Source organism: Dendrobates tinctorius, unplaced genomic scaffold (genome assembly GCF_039654945.1).
Source record: "Dendrobates tinctorius isolate UK_male_01 unplaced genomic scaffold, ASM3965494v1 ptg000099l, whole genome shotgun sequence".
Classification (NCBI taxonomy): Eukaryota; Metazoa; Chordata; class Amphibia; order Anura; family Dendrobatidae; genus Dendrobates; species Dendrobates tinctorius.
This window is the reverse complement of record NW_027361767.1, coordinates 2,379,727-2,396,716: the sequence shown is the minus strand read 5'-3', so window position 1 is coordinate 2,396,716 and position 16,990 is coordinate 2,379,727. Positions and strand designations below refer to the sequence as shown.

The 16,990-nt window shown below is 46.6% G+C and overlaps 1 protein-coding gene across 1 annotated transcript; it reads left to right on the top strand.

Annotated features, from left to right (window-relative positions):
* The first annotated feature begins 9,930 nt into the window (after positions 1-9,930).
* Positions 9,931-16,248, top strand: LOC141099256 (uncharacterized). The gene is made up of 2 exons (XM_073587430.1): positions 9,931-10,071; positions 14,740-16,248. Exon 2 carries the CDS (start codon positions 15,010-15,012, stop codon positions 16,051-16,053), a length of 1,044 nt encoding a protein of 347 aa, XP_073443531.1. The 5' UTR covers positions 9,931-10,071; positions 14,740-15,009; the 3' UTR covers positions 16,054-16,248.
* The last annotated feature ends 742 nt before the right edge of the window (positions 16,249-16,990 follow it).

Here is a 16,990-nt window from a genome sequence, read left to right as displayed (position 1 = left end):
TATGCCTGTATTATGTAGGTACTGTATGACACGGTTATGGCAGTATTATGTAGGTACTGTATGACACGGTTATGGCAGCATTATGTAGGTACCGTATGACACGCTTATGGCAGTATTATGTAGGTACTGTATGACACTATTATGCCTGTATTATCTAGGTACCGTATGACACTGTTATGGCAGTATTATGTAGGTACCGTATGACACGCTTATGGCAGTATTATGTAGGTACTGTATGACACTATTATGCCTGTATTATGTAGGTACTGTATGACACGGTTATGGCAGTATTATGTAGGCACTGTATGACATGGTTATGGCAGTATTATGTAGGTACTGTATGACATGGTTATGGCAGTATTATATAGACACTGTATGACACGGTTATGGCAATATTATATAGACACTGTATGACACGGTTATGGCAGTATTATGTAGGTACTGTATGACACGGTTATGGCAGTATTATGTAGGTACCGTATGACACGGTTATGGCAGTATTATGTAGGTACCGTATGACACGGTTATGGCAGTATTATGTAGGTACCGTATGACACGCTTATGGCAGTATTATGTAGGTACTGTATGACACTATTATGCCTGTATTATGTAGGTACTGTATGACACGGTTATGGCACTATTATGTAGGCACTGTATGACACGGTTATGGTAGTATTATGTAGGTACTGTATGACACTATTATGCCTGTATTATGTAGGTACTGTATGACACGGCTATGGCAGTATTATATAGACACCGTATGACACGCTTATGGCAGTATTATGTAGGTACTGTATGACACTATTATGCCTGTATTATGTAGGTACTGTATGACACGGTTATGGCAGTATTATGTAGGTACTGTATGACACGGTTATGGCAGCATTATGTAGGTACCGTATGACACGGTTATGGCAGTATTATGCAGGCACTGTATGACACTATTATGCCTGTATTATGTAGGTACCGTATGACACGCTTATGGCAGTATTATGTAGGTACTGTATGACACTATTATGCCTGTATTATGTAGGTACTGTATGACATGGTTATGGCAGTATTATGTAGGTACTGTATGACACGGTTATGGCAGTATTATGTAGGTACCGTATGACACGGTTATGGCAGTATTATGTAGGTACTGTATGACACGGTTATGGCAGTATTATGTAGATACTGTATGACACGGTTATGGCAGTATTATGTAGGTACTGTATGACACGGTTATGGCAGTATTATGTAGGTACCGTATGACACGGTTATGGCAGTATTATGTAGGTACCGTATGACACGCTTATGGCAGTATTATGTAGGTACTGTATGACACTATTATGCCTGTATTATGTAGGTACTGTATGACACGGTTATGGCACTATTATGTAGGCACTGTATGACACGGTTATGGCAGTATTATGTAGGTACTGTATGACACTATTATGCCTGTATTATGTAGGTACTGTATGACACGGCTATGGCAGTATTATATAGACACCGTATGACACGCTTATGGCAGTATTATGTAGGTACTGTATGACACTATTATGCCTGTATTATGTAGGTACTGTATGACACGGTTATGGCAGTATTATGTAGGTACTGTATGACACGGTTATGGCAGCATTATGTAGGTACCGTATGACACGGTTATGGCAGTATTATGCAGGCACTGTATGACACTATTATGCCTGTATTATGTAGGTACCGTATGACACGCTTATGGCAGTATTATGTAGGTACTGTATGACACTATTATGCCTGTATTATGTAGGTACTGTATGACACGGTTATGGCAGTATTATGTAGGTACTGTATGACACGGTTATGGCAGTATTATGTAGGTACCGTATGACACGGTTATGGCAGTATTATGTAGGTACTGTATGACACGGTTATGGCAGTATTATGTAGATACTGTATGACACGGTTATGGCAGTATTATGTAGGTACCGTATGACACGGTTATGGCAGTATTATGTAGGTACCGTATGACACGGTTATGGCAGTATTATGTAGGTACCGTATGACACGCTTATGGCAGTATTATGTAGGTACTGTATGACACGGTTATGGCAGTATTATGTAGGTACTGTATGACACGGGTATAGCAGTATTATGCAGGCACTGTATGACAGTTATAGCAGTATTATGTAGGCACTATATGACAGTGTTATGTAGGCACTGTATGACATGGATATGGCAGTATTATGTAGGTACTGTATGACATGGGTATGGCAGTATTATGTAGGTACTGTATGACACGGGTATGACAGTATTATGTAGGTACTGTATGACACGGGTATGACAGTATTATGTAGGCACTGTATGACAGTTATAGCAGTATTATGTAGGCACTATATGACAGTATTATGTAGGCACTGTATGACATGGGTATGGCAGTATTATGTAGGTACTGTATGACACGGGTATGACAGTATTATGTAGGTACTGTATGACACGGGTATGACAGTATTATGTAGGCACTGTATGACAGTTATAGCAGTATTATGTAGGCACTATATGACAGTATTATGTAGGCACTGTATGACATGGGTATGGCAGTATTATGTAGGTACTGTATGACATGGGTATGACAATATTATGTAGGTACTGTATGACATGGGTATGGCAGTATTATGTAGGTACTGTATGACACGGGTATGACAGTATTATGTAGGCACTGTATGACAGTATTATGTAGGCACTGTATGACATGGGTATGGCAGTATTATGTAGGCACTGTATGACATGGGTATGGCAGTATTATGTAGGCACTGTATGACATGGGTATGGCAGTATTATGTAGGCACTGTATGACACGGTTATAGCAGCATTATGTAGGTACTGTATGACACCATTATGGCAGTATTATGTAGACACGGTTATGGCAGTATTATGTAGGCACTGTATAACATGGGTATGGCAGTATTATGTATGCACTGTATGACACGGGTATGACAGTATTATGTAGGCACTGTATGACAGTTATAGCAGTATTATGTAGGCACTATATGACAGTATTATGTAGGAACTGTATGCCATGGGTATGGCAGTATTATGTAGGCACTATGACATGGGTATGGCAGTATTATGTAGGTACTGTATGACACGGTTATAGCAGCATTACGTAGGTACTGTATGACACCATTATAGCAGTATTATGTAGGCATTATATGACAGTATTATGTAGGCACTGTATGACATGGGTATGGCAGTATTATGTAGGAACTGTATGACACGGTTATAGCAGCATTATGTAGGTACGGTATGACACCATTATGGCAGTATTATGCAGACATGGTTATGGCAGTATTACTGTATGTAGGCACTGTATGACATGGTTATGTCAGTATTATATAGACACTGTATGACATGGTTATGGCAGTATTATGTAGGTACTGTATGACACTATTATGGCAGTATTATGTGGGCATTGAATGTCAGGGTTATGGCAGTATTATGAAAGCACTGTATGACATTATGTCTTGATAATACAGAATTATATACTGACTGTATGACAGCCCTCTGTGGGCACTGTATGACAGTATTATATGGACACTGTATGACTTTTATATGTCTTCACATTATAGCACTAATTATGTAGTTGCCGTATGGCAGCTTTATGTGCCCATTGTGTAGCATCGATTTGTCTTCATATCATAAAATAAATTATGTAGGTAATTTATGGCAGCATTTTGTGGGTATTGAATGGCAGTTTCATATCTTCAATTATGTACTAACACTATGGTAGTACTATGTAGGCATTGTATGGCATTATATCAGACAAATATAGCCATTGTATAGTAGTATTTTTTTAGGGAAGTATGGCAATATTTTTTGAGCACTGTAGATTATTGAAGAAAGAAGAAAATGCCCAGTGCCATCCAGAGGAATCATAAACCAATCCAGGCACTGTACATGGTAATCTTTAGGTAAATATGTCAGATTTATATACACATTTTATATAATTTTGCGTAATTATTATGTAAGCACTACATTTTGGTAATAGCAGGATAGGATAATGCAGGCATAATGTAATCACTGTATGGCAGTATTATTTGAATAGGACACTTTTCTAGCTTCATATTATAGCACTGATTATGTGGTCACTGTATGACAGTATTATATTTGAATTGTATAGCATTTATATCGGCACTGTAGGGCGCGCTCACTGTCTAAAATTGATAATATAGACATAGGATATCAGTATAATTTAGGCAATGTTGTGATCTCTGTGGTATTATGACACTTATGTATTCCATTAAAATGACTAATTACTATAGATAGTCGCTGTATTATGTAGATACTGTTAGAGGCGTCACTGTATAGCACTAGCAATACATTCACTATATTGCAGTATTATGTAAGTGATGTTGTGCAGGTACATTAGGGTAAACTATGTGTACATATACTAGCACCACTTACTGTATACGTTACGGCATGATGGGGCTATGCGGGTGTATTAATGCAGTATGATGTGGGCACTGTGTGGTGGCAATCTTCATGGACGTTATTGCAGTAATGTCATTCTATGGCAGTTTTATGTTGGTACTGTAAAGCACTTTGGTGATAATCTTTAAACAGTTTATGGCGGTATTATTTAGGTGATGTGAATGTACTCTGCATAGTGCGACAGTTGATGATGGCCACCTAGTATCTAAAAAAAGAGGCCGCCACGGCTCTGCTCTCATAGATTGTACACACAACACCTAGAAGCTAAATCCAGAGGGAAATTATTCTTCACAAGGCAATCCTACTTTGCTAGCCAATCTAGCAAGTTATTGGCTTACATGGCCCATCGACATAATGCATCTAACGCCATACTTCACATTAGCAGGCCAGACGGCACTATGGCCACCTCCGCTGAAGACATACTCCGTTTCATGATTACTATAAATCAATATATCAGTCCAAAAGCGACCATAAAACCGCACACTGGCACTCATACCCGCCAGACATGCGATTCCCGGAACTGACCCATTCTCAGCAATCCATCATTCATCCGATCCATTCCCCCTTGGAAGGGGGACGAGGCAGGGCTGCCCTCTAGCCCCAGAAGCTTTAGCAATAAGAATACGCTCCGCAACAACAATTCTGGGCATCACCATAGCAGACCGAAGCGGTACTATTGGCCTATATGCGGACGATACGGTAATATTTATGGACAAGGTTGAAGGAGCTTTACCACGGGTCATATCCACTAGAGACACATGCAGCAAATTTTCTGGACTCTACATAATCTGGGATAAGTCAGCAGTAATGCTGCCCCAACATTCATCAGGGGTCCATGTGAAGCAGCTATCCCCGCTCCCGACTGTGCCTCAATATAAATACCTGGGCATTATTATACAGAAAGCAGAAATGAGTTCCCATCTGACATCTCCCCCCTGCGTCACCACACTAAACCTAAATTCACACAATGGAGCAAATTACCACTTTCAGTTACTGGAAGGATAAATCTAGTTAAAATGATTCTACTCCCTAAATTTAGCTATACAGTATATCTTCACATTGTGGGGTACCCATACCTAAGCCCTTCTTTTCAGCTCTTAGCTCATTAACTACTGGATTTATCTTGGGGAAACTCTAGGCCTAAAACTGAACTGTCCACCCTACAAAGGCCCAAAAAGCAAGGCCACCAGACTTCTTTTTAGGCCGGGGTCACACTTGCGAGACGCGATCTCATTGCCGAGATCTGAATCTGAGCATGCGCCGCCCCGGCGGCCATCTTTCCGGAGGCCCCCGGCGGCCATCTTTCCAGAGCCCAGTGCATCGCAGAAATGGAGCTGTGGGGGCTTCCGGGCTTTGATGAAATACCAGCGGAGCCCCCCACGCAGCACAAAGCCCCGCTGCCGCCACACCAGAGCCCCGACACCACCACACCACAGAGCACAGCCACCATTGCACCACAGCCGCACCAGCCTGGGAAGGGAGGCTGTATCGGGACCACCGCCGCCGAAGGATTTGTAAGTATATTACAACCATAAGACGCACCCCCATTTTCCCCAAAAAATTTTTGGGAAAAAAGTGCGCCTTATGGTCCGAAAAATACGGTAGGTCAGCGATCCAATCCCACATAGGTTTAGGCACGCATATATCTTCTCTCCCACTGATCGACATACTTAAAGGGAATCTGTCAGCCCTTTTTTCGAATATGAGCTGCCAGCACCGACATCAGGGGCTTATCTACAGCATAATACTGCAGTGCGCCGACGCCAGACCTCTCCCGGCACCTGCGCACTGCAATATTCTGCTCTGCCCTCAACAGGTCAGAGCAGTGCGCCTGCGCCGGAGCCACGACAGGAAGGGAAGAGGATGTCACCATATAAAGATGGGAGGCGCCGGACCGGACCGCGACACCCATCGGACCGGACCCCCGGGTGAGTATAATCTCTTTTTTTGTTCCCTTTCAGGTTACATTGGGGGCTTATCTACAGCATTACAGAATGCTGTAGATAAGCCCCTGATGTCGGTTCTTGCAGCTGATATTCGAAAAAAGGGGTGACAGATTCCCTTTAAATCACAGGGACCACGAGGTCTTATCTCCACGCTATACACCTATCTATCAGCTCCTTTCGGCGGTTAGGGTAATATAGCAGCTCTTGATTCCTAACATTCAGGAGGAGATGCTGGAGTCATCAATCAAGGTTTCCCCATCAGCTAACAACAAAATGACTCAATTATATGTAATCCATCAAGCATATCTTACACCAGCTAAATTAGCAAAAATAGGTCGTTCTCAGACCTCGCAATGCCCGAGGTGTCATGAGTTGAAGGCCGACTTCATACACATGATGTGGAGATGTCCAGTAATGCATACATTCCGGCAGGAGGTTACCACCTTCTTGTCATCCCTAATAGCAATACCAATTCCCCTGGTTCTCTTGGTGCGCCTGTTTGGGGTTGTGGAAGAAGATAATTGGGTCCATTATATTAAAATATTTCTCCGGGAGATGCTATTTTTTGGCCAGGAAATTAATTGCTCTGAGATGGATGTGTAGTTTATACCCAACACTGAGATCCTGGGTAGAACTTGTCAATTCAGTGATTCCATATGAAAAAACGGTCTATCAAAATAGAGGGTGCCCTGGGAAATTCTATAAAATATGGGACTTCTGGAACTCAACATCTGTCACCATCTAACAAGTGCCTAAGAATATTGACGTGGGGACGGGTGTACCCAAACCACATTTACAGGTGTGTAACAAGGTGGCACGGGGTGGTAGTCATGGGCGAATCCACTCAGCAACAGTCAGTGAGCACCCCGGCACCTTATACATGGAAAGATAAGCAAGGTCTCGATCCTGCGATACGGTCGGTTACCTTCGTGTCACATTCACTTCGGTTGTTGGAGACCAGATCTCATGAAATACCACAGAGCCACAGTTTTTTTTCCAACGGTCGATCTTTACTGACCAGTTACATCTGCAACACCGTACAAACAAGGCCACAGTTCCTGCAGTTTCCCTGCTGCCTTGGTATGCTGCACGTCACCATCCGGATCTCGGTCCCCGATTTCCTCTTGGGGGCGATCCCGCCAAGCCAATGCCCTTTCACACTGCCCATCAGTCTCCGGAGCAGCTTTTATTCCCACGACCAGGGAACCCTCTGTTCTCACTGTGATGCAAGTCTCGCCCTGGGCAAGGCTGCCCAGGCACTCCCCTCTAGTCAGGAACTCCTTCCCCTATATCCCTGTGGTTTTGAACCATCCCCTGTTATGAATGTGTCACCGAGGAGAAAAAAACAAAACAAGCTAAGTCACAGAAAGCCAGAGAGGTTGGTAACTATGCAGATTGCAGATCCCTGATCCTAACCACACAACTAGAAGCAGCCGTGGAGCGTACCTACGATGATCCTAGACGCTTCATCACAGCCGGAGGACTACATAAGCCTGAAGCAAGAAAAGGGGAAAACTAACTGCCCCAGAGCAGACCCCAAAGGGAAGACAGCTCCCACACATGTATTGATGGTGAAACAAGATGAAGGCACAAACACAGGCAGGAAAATAGGCTGAGCAAACGATAGGGCTGAAACTAACTAGAAAGGATAGGAAAGGAAAGACACTGTCTGCAATCTGCAAAAAACCCTACAAAAATAATGTCCAACACTTCTGATAGCAAAATTAACCCTGAAGTCACTAGACTTCTCCCACTATATCAGCACTCTGAAATATTCTGAGAGAAAGCAAAAAGAGGCCAATCTAATAAGGGACAAAAAGCAAATTGGCAAATACAGGTAAATAAGAGTGGAAATTCAGCACAGCCCCAGCTGGGGCTGGCTGACCACACAAAAAACTGAATAGACCAACAAAATCAAGTGTGAACATTAGCAGAAAAACTTAGCTTTAGAAGACTGCAACAGAGCTGAAAACCAAGACCTGACAAGCCAGAAGGAATCACCAGCACCAGAATAGGGAGTCGGTTGTCTTAAATCCAGTCTGAGATTCCTGAGGTCCAATCGTCATCCTCATTATCAGGTGGCAGATCTCTACTGATTAAATCAGCCTCACTACCTCCTGTTACCACCAGAGGGAGCCTGGCAGGAGAACTCACAACTGGTGGACCAGAAAATGAACTCACAACAGTCCCCCTTTAACTCCTCCCCTCCTCCCAACTGTTTAACCCTCTATACCCCAACCTATCCCTAGGCTAAAACTCAGCATGTACAAATACACATATTTTACTTTGTTTATTGAAAATATAAGAGGCCACCACTCCATCAGAGGATTGCAGTATTATAATGTGTTGGTGTATACATTTGCGCCATACATTGCCAGTCAGCATTATTGCCAGGGCATACCAACAACACGCCACATAGGAACGACATCGAAACAAAGCACTGCAGGGATTTAGTGTTTTTTTCTCTCAATTCCACTCCACAAATGATTTGTTTACAGTTTTCAGTACAATCTATGGTAAAGCCAATTAGCATCATTCAAAACTGCATCCTGAGCTGCGAAAAACAAGCCCTCATATGTGGGTGAAAAAAAAAGAAAAAGTTATGGCTCTTGGAAAACAGCGAGAGCAAAATATGGAAAAAAATAAAATATTTGGTTTAGCTTTAATGCCAGGATGGCTAGTGCCAAGAGGGGGCAGTAACAAGTCACTTTACACTGGTCAAGGTATGGAAATACAGGACAAGGGCAGCGGTTTTTGCCACAGATGAAGGCAACCATCACATATCGTTCAGGAATTATCACCCAGCTTTTCTGCAACCTTGATTAGTATTTAAAGGGGGCCGCTCACTTTGTATAAATATGTAATTTTTGTACCTGGAGTAAATGCCGCTGTTCTCCTGAATCCGGTGCTGTTTTTCTTGTGTTCCTGCGCCTCTCCGTTCCTGAGATATGGCCTCCTCTTCCCTGGATGAAAATCTAGTCTTGTTTGCAGAGTGGGCGTGGTCTTCAGGAAGACTATCACAGAGAACCACACCCACTTGGCTAACAAGACTAGATTCGTACTCAGGGAAAAGGGGGCCATATCTCAGGAACGGAGAGGCGCAGAAACACAAGAAAAGCAGCGCCGGATTCAGAAGAACAGCAGCGTTTACACCAGGTAAGAAAAAATGTACACATTTATGGCAAGTGAAAAATGGTCAGAACTGGGAGACATGCAGCTTGGTTGTTCACTCAATATTACATCTGCCTGGTTACACGTGGATGTGTCACTAGGTCTGACATGATTATTGCATAACTGGACTGGTCGCTAGGTAATGGCGGCCATGTTGGTTATCACCAGCGTCCCCATCTGGTTATTAGAGTGTAAGCTCTGCGGCTCAGTCATCCCTGGCGGACAGCAGTCTATTTTTACCGTGGTATCCCACCTTCCTGCGGCCTGGTTTCTCTCCTACTCCTCCTCCTCAGCCCCCGTCAGACACACAGATTGTGACGCTCGGTTATGCAATGTCTGACCCACTGACACACATTTTCTGAGAGAGACAGAGGAGAGATGCCAGGAAACTAGAGCACACACGGGAGGAGGAGATAGAGGCTCAGAAAACAACAAGAGACAGAACAGGCGGCGTCACTGGCACAGGACACACGGGCAGCACACACCGCCAACACCCAGCTGGCAGGTAAGTGATGCCACCCTACACCATGTACCTATACCAAGTGTGTACGGGGCCATACGCAAAACATTTCTGTACGGGGCGTGCACTAACCGCGAGTTGTACCAAGGCGTGGAGCAGAGCGGAGTTTGTCAGGTGCAGCAGAGCTGAGTTTGGCACATTACACACTTACGTGGACTGTATACCTTACCAAGTGTGTACGGGGGCCACGTATTAAACACCGAAGTACGGGACATGCACTAACGACGAGATGCATGCCAATTGTACCAAGATGTGAAGCAGAAACGAGTTTGTCAGGTACAGCAAAGCTGACTTTGTCAGGTGCAGCAGAGCTGACTTTGTCTTATGTGGGGTATATACCTTACCAAGATGTGCACACATGACCCCGTTCGGCTCTGCTACTTTTCTTTAGAAATGTCACTTACATCTTGGATGATGAGCGTACAACAGATGTGTGCCGGGAGCCTTCCATCTGCGCGACAGGTGGGCACCGTCTGTAGGTGATATGTGGGCACTGTGTACACGAGCCGGGCATATATAGGGCATGTGCCAGTCACCTGCAAACCTGTGGCTCTCCAACTCTTGCAAGACTACAACTCCCACCCTGAGTATACCAGGAGCTGTAGTTTTGGAAGAGCCGATGTTCACACCTGTACTTTGAACCTGCTATGTGGGAGAAAAGTACGGCTGTTGCAGAGCTGAGTTTGTCACGTAACTTTCCTCATTTGCCTCCTGTCCACTTCCTGATATGAAAAGTCGCCCTGCAGCCCCATGTAAAAAAAAAAAAAAAAAAAAGCAACGCCAGACCAGTTGCTCTGCAGTCCTAAGAACTGCACCCGATGGCATAAGTGAAAACTGAGCTCTGCTACATATGAAAAAGTCTAGAGAAAAGTGAATCTTTCCAAAATTCTGTTGATTCAGAAAAAGGGTGAAATATCTGTATTTTATACACGACACCTAAAGATAGATAAGTGCAGCAGAGGTGAGTTTGTCACATTTGTGTTGTTACATAGGACTGCAGGCATCATCCGCATTAGAACAGGGCGTTCTCATCACCAGTCATACAAGAAACAGTGACAAGTTCAGCTCTGCTACATGCTCTTCAAGTTTCAGCCTGCCGGGTACAGGAGTAATAAGGATCCCGACACTTCCTGAATACATGACTTACAGGGACAACTATTCACGTGGAATTAGGTGCACACGTGCGGGGTGATTACTGATCTTCTGTCCCCACCCCTCTGACAAAATTCCCATCACCTCCCATTCCCGGATCCCATCAAAATCGCTTGGAAAACCCGGTAATACCGGAGAGTGGCAGCTGCATGCCACCGAGATAAGCGGCAATTAGGCCGTAACTTCATTCCTAAAAGCCAGCACACGTGTAACATCTCATTCATGTTCACCCTCACATAATAACGGTGAGGACGGTGATACTGTCACCACACACCTAAAATGGTGAGGACTGTGATACTGTGCGGAGGGTCAGACACCAGGAATGGTGAGGATGGTGATACTGTGTGGTGGGTCAGACACCAGGAATGGGGAGGACGGTGATACTGTGTGAAGGGTCAGACACCAGGAATGGTGAGGATGGTGATACTGTGTGGTGGGTCAGACACCAGGAATGGGGAGGACGGTGATACTGTGCAGAGGGTCAGACACCAGGAATGGTGAGGATGGTGATACTGTCACCACACACCTAAAATGGTGAGGACTGTGATACTGTGCGGAGGGTCAGACACCAGGAATGGTGAGGATGGTGATACTGTGTAGTGGGTCAGACACCAGGAATGGGGAGGACAGTGATACTGTGCGGAGGATCAGACACCAGGAATGGTGAGGATGGTGATACTGTGCGGAGGATCAGACACCAGGAATGGTGAGGATGGTGATACTGTGCGGTGGGTCAGACACCAGGAATGGTGAGGATGGTGATACTGTGCGGTGGGTCAGACACCAGGAATGGTGAGGACGGTGATACTGTGCGGTGGGTCAGACACCAGGAATGGTGAGGACTGTGATACTGTGCGGAGGGTCAGACACCAGGAATGGGGACGACGGTGATACTGTGCGGTGGGTCAGACACCAGGAATGGTGAGGACTGTGATACTGTGCGGAGGGTCAGACACCAGGAATGGGGAGGACGGTGATACTGTGCGGAGGGTCAGACACCAGGAATGGTGAGGATGGTGATACTGTGCGGTGGGTCAGACACCAGGAATGGGGAGGATGGTGATACTGTGCGGAGGGTCAGACACCAGGAATGGTGAGGACTGTGATACTGTGCGGAGGGTCAGACACCAGGAATGGGGAGGATGGTGATACTGTGCGGAGGGTCAGACACCAGGAATGGTGAGGATGGTGATACTGTGCGGTGGGTCAGACACCAGGAATGGGGAGGATGGTGATACTGTGCGGAAGGTCAGACACCAGGAATGGGGAGGACGGCGATACTGTGCGGGGGATCAGACACCAGTGATGGTGAGGACGGCGATACTGTGCGGGGGATAAGACACCAGTGATGGTGAGGACGGCGATAATGTGCGGAGGATCAGACACCAGTGATGGTGAGGACAGTGATACTGTGCGGGGGATCAGACACCAGTGATCGTGAGGACAGTGATACTGTGCGGGGGGCTCAGACACCAGTGATGGTGAGGACAGCGATACTGTGCGGGGGGATCAGACACCAGTGATGGTGAGGACTGTGATACTGTGCGGGGGATCAGACACCAGTGATGGTGAGGACGGCGATACTGTGCGGGGGGATCAGACACCAGTGATGGTGAGGACAGCGATACTGTGCGGGGGATCAGACACCAGTGATGGTGAGGACGGCGATACTGTGCGGGGGATCAGACACCAGTGATGGTGAGGACAGCGATACTGTGCGGGGGATCAGACACCAGTGATGGTGAGGACAGCGATACTGTGCGGGGGATCAGACACCAGTGATGGTGAGGACAGCGATACTGTGCGGGGGGATCAGACACCAGTGATGGTGAGGACTGTGATACTGTGCGGGGGATCAGACACCAGTGATGGTGAGGACGGCGATACTGTGCGGGGGGATCAGACACCAGTGATGGTGAGGACAGCGATACTGTGCGGGGGATCAGACACCAGTGATGGTGAGGACGGCGATACTGTGCGGGGGATCAGACACCAGTGATGGTGAGGACAGCGATACTGTGCGGGGGATCAGACACCAGTGATGGTGAGGACGGCGATACTGTGCGGGGGATCAGACACCAGTGATGGTGAGGACAGCGATACTGTGCGGGGGATCAGACACCAGTGATGGTGAGGACAGCGATACTGTGCGGGGGATCAGACACCAGTGATGGTGAGGACGGCGATACTGTGCGGGGGATCAGACACCAGTGATGGTGAGGACAGCGATACTGTGCGGGGGGATCAGACACCAGTGATGGTGAGGACTGTGATACTGTGCGGGGGATCAGACACCAGTGATGGTGAGGACAGCGATACTGTGCGGGGGGATCAGACACCAGTGATGGTGAGGACAGCGATACTGTGCGGGGGATCAGACACCAGTGATGGTGAGGACAGCGATACTGTGCGGGGGATCAGACACCAGTGATGGTGAGGACGGCGATACTGTGCGGGGGATCAGACACCAGTGATGGTGAGGACAGCGATACTGTGCGGGGGATCAGACACCAGTGATGGTGAGGACAGTGATACTGTGATCAGACACTGGGAAGAATGTACACATCAGGGTATTGGCAGGGAATGGTGGTACACAGCAGGCTGGCAGGGAACGGTTGCATGGAGTGAAGGGTGGTAGTAGAAGTGAATGAATGTGTGGCCTGGCAGGCAACGAGTGTTTGGAATGGCAAGGCACTGGTGTCCTGGCAGGGAGGATTGCTGTGCTGCTCTCGGTGTCTGGCACTGAACAGGTCCATTGGCAGCGCTGGGCATCAGTCTCTGGCTCAGCGCCCTCAGGTTTGTTTATGAAATCCTGACCTAGTTTCCGTGCCTCGCGCTGGCTGATCACATGGCAGCGAGATTAGGCACGTGGACTCTAGGAGAAGGGGAGGGTGGAAGAGACAGGGTGTGTGCACACTTACTAACCCACTGACACACATATGTGGATGGAGGATGCCAGGGGTCCTGGTGGGCACAGACCAGTAACGATCACATGTAACAAGCTTATCTTTTTCTATCTTATAAAGTTACGGCACACTTGGGATCATTGGTGGTGGTCCCCCGGCAATCTTCTTCAAGAAGGAACCAAGCTGACTTCTGCATTGGCACGGAGGTGCCAGCTTGGCACTTTGCCCGGGGTCTTAAGATAGAGAGGGCTGGTAGGATAATTATCCTGGTGAGCGTGCGCTTATCGTTGAGTTAGGTGGCTCTGCTTATTTTTTCCATGTAGTCAATAGTCAATGTGAAGAATTCACCCGCACGTGTACCCGCGGCTTAGTCACCTGGATTTGATAATTCCGGGTTACACCTCTGTATATAAATAATTCTATGTAATAACAGCACAGATTACAAAACACAAAGTCACCTCTGTCATTACCGTACAAAGTAAACCAGGGCAAACATGAGCCCATTGCATGCCAACTCTACTGGGTCAAATTATGTAAGGACGTGGAGGGAGGGACGCCATCACATCACTTTCCTAATTTTTTTTTTCTTCTCTAGGCGTGTCCAGAAGAGAAAAACCTAGCAAACAGAGAAACAAAATTACTATCGGGCAGAGACGCGAGACATAGAGGATCCTTCGAGTATCACGGCTCCAAGCACAGTTCACCTAAGATGCCCAAACTGCATGCCGAGGCCGACCAAGTGATACCTACTTCCACCCATCATCTCAAGATCCAACGTTCAACCTGAGCGTCTTCATAACCCGACCTTACATCGACGACTGATACAAGTCTTCTTGTGGTTGACACATCGAGAAGTTGAGTTGACATGGAATCTCCTCTCAACAACTTCTCCCCCATGAACGAGGAGCAGCATTCCAGGGGCCGAGCCGCTGGCAACCAAATGGGCCCTGGAAGCGGGCGTCGTAAACGGGAGTTCATCTCCGACGAAAAGAAAGATGCCTGTTACTGGGAAAAAAGGAGGAAGAACAATGAGGCTGCCAAGAGGTCCCGTGAGAAGAGGCGTTTTCACGACCTGGTCCTGGAAGGAAGGGTGGCAGCTCTGGACGAAGAAAATGGGCGACTCAGGAGTGAATTACTCCAGCTAAAGCTCCGTTATGGACTCATAGAAGCTGCCTCCTTTCTGGATGCCGGGCATGGACTTGGAGGGTGTAAAGATGGAGATGCTGGGTCTCTTCGGTGTACCTCGGAGACATCTTCCTTCACTTCTTCATACTTGGGAATGAATTCTGACTCCTCGGAGGCGGACAGTGGAGGAGGAGCAGCAAATGACAGCTATTCCCCCCGGGGGTCACTTTCAGACCTTTCAGATCAGTCCTCTAGAGACAGTCCGATGCCAATGTCTTATGGAGACAGGAGGGCAATGGAAAATGACTTTACCAACATGTGCCCGATGGACAGCAATCCCTCCTCGAGATTAGCGGTGCCACGCGGGGGGGTGATTCTCTACAGAATGGGTGGTCTCACAGTGGACCCTCAGAGCAGGCATATGGAAAGTCCTGAGCTTGCAGAGCTGAGCCCCCTGAAGCACATGGTCAGAGACGGTAGCCCACCACCACTACGCTCCTCTATATTTGTTCATGCAGACAGTTTGCAGGCTCAATACCAGCAGCTGATGAATACGGTGGCTGAGGGCACAGGGCTGCCAAGGTCACCCAAAGCTCTCCATTCGGGATACCACAGTGAGGACAGTTGCAGTGAAGAAGGGGCATCTAATTCCTACCCCTTGGAATGCCCGACCCACCAGGATGCCACAGCGGCCGTGAAATTACCACATAAACTGAGACTGAAAAGTAGGTCACACGGACAAGAGGGATGGAGGGCAGACAAGGGGCAGGGCGAGGAGAACTAACCGCAGCATTTTACTGCTTAATGACTGAAGCCAAATACGTGGGCACGACTACTATTTCTAGAAATGTTTACCCATAGGTGCCACGCCTGGGACTGCGGCACCTGCGTCACTGCTGTACGATGAGGGTGGACGGAGCTGAGAGCTATGTTGTATATATGTAATGTGAGTAGTTCAATAAAAGAGTAAAAAACTGTATATAGTCTATAGTGTAATCAATGCATAATGGTGACTACTACCTGTGTGATGGGGAGAGGAGGTCGCCATGTCTCATGTAATTCACAGTGCACCCAACTTCCACGTACAGTCAGTAATACAGCCTGCGGTGCATCCTCATATGCAGTCTACATACAGATGTCCTCCAGAAACATGGTAAGTACTACTCCACTGATCCTGTGTTATACTCCAGAGCTGCACTCACTATTCTGCTGGTGCAGTCACTGTGTACATACATTACATTACTGATCCTGAGTTACATTCTGTATTATACTCCAGAGCTGCACTCACTATTCTGCTGGTGCAGTCACCGTGGACATACATTACATTACTGATCCTGAGTTACATCCTGTATTATACTCCAAAGCTGCACTCACTAGTCTACTGGTGCAGTCACTGTGTACATACACTACATTACTGATCCTGAGTAACGTCCTGTATTATACTCCAGAGCTGCAATCACTATTCTACTGGTGCAGTCACTGTGTACATACATTACTGATCCTGAGTTACATCCTGTATTATACTTCAGAGCTGCACTCACTATTCTGCTGGTGCAGTCACTGCGTACATACATTACATTACTGATCCTGAGTTACATCCTGTATTATACTCCAGAGCTGCACTCACTATTCTACTGGTGCAGTCACTGTGTACATGCATTACTGATCCTGAGTTACATCCTGTATTATACTCCAGAGCTGCACTCACTATTCTGCTAGTG